Source organism: Gossypium hirsutum, chromosome A13 (assembly GCF_007990345.1).
Source record: "Gossypium hirsutum isolate 1008001.06 chromosome A13, Gossypium_hirsutum_v2.1, whole genome shotgun sequence".
Lineage (NCBI taxonomy): Eukaryota > Viridiplantae > Streptophyta > Magnoliopsida > Malvales > Malvaceae > Gossypium > Gossypium hirsutum.
In genome coordinates, this window is record NC_053436.1 from 16,894,236 (window position 1) to 16,897,425 (window position 3,190).

The 3,190-nt window shown below is 30.5% G+C and overlaps 1 protein-coding gene across 1 annotated transcript; it reads right to left on the reverse strand.

The window, feature by feature from the left end:
- Positions 1 to 598: 598 nt before the first annotated feature.
- On the reverse strand, positions 599 to 946 carry LOC107930760 (RNA-binding protein 12). Its single transcript, XM_016862479.2, has one exon. It carries the CDS (start codon positions 944 to 946, stop codon positions 599 to 601), a length of 348 nt encoding a protein of 115 aa, XP_016717968.2.
- Between the last annotated feature and the right edge of the window lie 2,244 nt (positions 947 to 3,190).

Genomic DNA, 3,190 nt, shown 5'->3' on the forward strand with positions numbered 1-3,190 from the left:
TAGTCATGTAACAAAAAATAAAATTATAATAAACTTAAATTTAATAGTGTTAAAAACACGACTTGTATTTTTAAATTAAAAAAATAGAAAGATTAATTTAAAAAAAATAAAATTCTAAAGGTATCAAAAATAGAAAAACTAGAATCATATTTTAATGTTTCGAAGTTTTGTATTTGATTCTTACGTAAGGCGTCAATTTCAGGGTTGAAACCTTTGAATGTTGATTTGGTTGAGGATTAAGAAATGTATTTTATCTCAACTCTTCCTTGTTTAAAATACATATATTGGGTGTTAATATAGGCAGAAGATATAATACAATATTGAAAAAATAAATTAAAAAAGATTAATCTGAGGAACATTGCAAGAGGTAATCAAGCAGATTTCATGAATATACTCCCATAACAAGCAAATAACAAATCACAGTACAACAGATTATGGAAAATGGGAATCTCCCATTTCTACAAACAAATACTATCTGTGTTGAAGAACAAACAATACTCCAAATCAAAAGACGAAGACGACTAAAAACACCTTAAACAAAATCCAGTATATATGTAGCCACATTTTATCTGTCAATAGACGGGAAGAAATGGGTATTTCAAGGAGTAGAAGAAGGAGAAGGTGGTGGAGAAAGGAATGGAATTGAGGGAATTGCAGTTGGGATTGTTGGGATTGAAGGCATGCTTGGCAGAGGAGGCAGTGTGGCCGTTGGTATAGCAGGAAAAGTAGGCAAAGCAGGCATGGTAGGAAGTGGTGGAAGCGCCCCAGGCCTAGGCATTGTTGGCTGGGGGAGATTAGGGATAGATGGCAATGGTGGGAGTGTAGTTGTAGGCAATGTTGGCATTGGTGACATCTGCTGAAGGTGACGAGCTGCTAGGCCAACATCAATGCTTGAAAACGACAAAGCCATCAAGCATGCTAAAGCAATGCAATTGAAATAACCCATTTTGTGGAGAGATTTTGAAACTAATTAAGCAAATGAAACAAAGTGTTTTATAATAGTCATGAGTGAGGAAGAGAAAGCATGGTATTGGGGTTTATATAGGCATTGGAGCAGTGGTAAATATTTGATCATTATATATGGTTGAAAAGTAGGAAACTTGGTCAATATTAAAGGTTTTGGTAGGTCATCTTCTCATGCATACTGGAGTTTAAAACAGGTGAAATGCAGTTGTGGTTGGCAGGGAAGCTACTCAAGTAATGAATTCACCTATTAGCTTCTAACTTCACATGCATGCGTTATTAAATATTAAGGTAAAATAATATTTTTATTTAAATTATTAAATATAATTAAAATATAAAAACTTATCAATTCAAATATTATAATAAAAAATTTCAAATAATAATTAAAACATTTTTAACATATTCAGCATAATATAATTTTACTTTTATGTGCAAAGTAATATTATTCAAAATAATAATTAATTAACATAATTAACCTAATGTTAAGTAAATGATAATTAAAATGCTTAAAATTCTATTCAAATATTAATTCTATTTTACACTAATTAATAATGGTAAATTATAATTATAATTATCATAACCTTTTTTTCTCTATATTTTAGACTTGGAGTTCTATTCAAGTAATAATTTTACTTTAAAATTAGCACAATTAATTATATTGAAATGTGTAATAACCTTTTGTCTTGCTTCTTTAATGCTACCAAAACGGAAACTTGTCTATCTGAATTGCTATCCAAACCAAACTTATTGTCAAGTTTGTCTTTACTCAACAAATAACCCTTCACATCCTCAAAGGAGAGTTTGCCTCTGAAACAAATCAAGATCTCCCTGAAAGGCTTGTATGAAGAGGTTAAAGAGTACAATAATATCATAGCCTAATTTTCATCGTCAATCTTAACCTCAACAATCTTTAAATCATTCAAAAATGTAATAAGTTTACTAATGTGATTTCTAACAATCTCACCTTTGTTCATGCGAAATGTAAATAAATGTTGTTTCAACACTAAATGGTTAGGCAGTGACTTAGTCGCATAAAGAGTTTCTAAAATTTTTCACAAAGCAGATGAGACTTTCTCCATTGATACCTCCTGCAATACCCTATTCGCGAGACACAACTAGATTGTAGACATGGCCTTTTCATCAAGCTCTTCTCATTCTGTCTGATCTAGATTCTCAGGCTTTTTCTCGGTAGTGACCTTTTTCAGGCCGATCTAAATTGGAAATGCCATCATATGAACTTGCCACAGATTAAAATTTGTGAAACCATCAACCTTTACAATATTAAACCTTATTGTTGCCATCTTTGAACGTGCTGATCGACAAAATTTGAATTAGCTCTGATACCACTTATTGAGGATCAACCCGATTAAGCAACAAATAAGTAAAAATTGAGAAATTGAACACACAAATTTAACGTGAAAAATCCCTCCAAAGAGGATAAAAAAACCACAAGCAAAGATAATTTTACTACAATGGCAAAAGAACAAAGAGTACAAAAGATGGAGATAAAAACTAAACCCTAAAAACAAAGAACTCTCAAAACGTAAACACAAAATTCTCCAAAAGTGTTATGAGTTTTAATCTTTAATGGGTGTTTTTTCTAAGGTTGTAAAAGAGCTTATTTATAAGCTAAATTCGTAGGCCAAATAATAATAAAATAATCTAGACTAATTAGAGTTTGACTGAAACAAATAAACAAAGTTTAACTAGAGATTATCTCTCAAATTTGACTGAAATATGAGTTATACTCAACATACATAAACTTTGATTCAATATGTGATATCATACATAAACTTTTATTTTGTGCAATTTTATATATTAAATTTTGATTTGATTCAATTTTCTAAAATCATTAACAACATTATCGAATTACCATTATTTTGCATTGGATATTACATATACAAATAGCTATATTAATCCAATATGAAAATAAATATTCTATAAAAGTGTACAATTGGATCAAAATCTAAGTTTCATATATACATATGAACAACAATACAAGTTCCATGTGTATAATTGTAGATGCTGATACAACTGAATTAGGAGCAGTCATTACAGCGTTGGACATTTTTATTGAGATTGATTGGAAGGGAGGTTCATTAATTGTCAAAATGGGCTCGAGGGTGGTTTATAACCGGATTTTGGATAAAAAAGGAGACCACGATCGAAAAAAGCTTCATTTGCAGACTTAGATAGGAGGATTGCCTGTGTTGGAAGGTTATCATTT

Coding starts and splice junctions, on each gene's coding strand:
- LOC107930760 (XM_016862479.2), bottom strand. CDS start 946: ATGGGTTATTTCAATTGCATTGCTTTAGCATGCTTGATGGCTTTGTCG.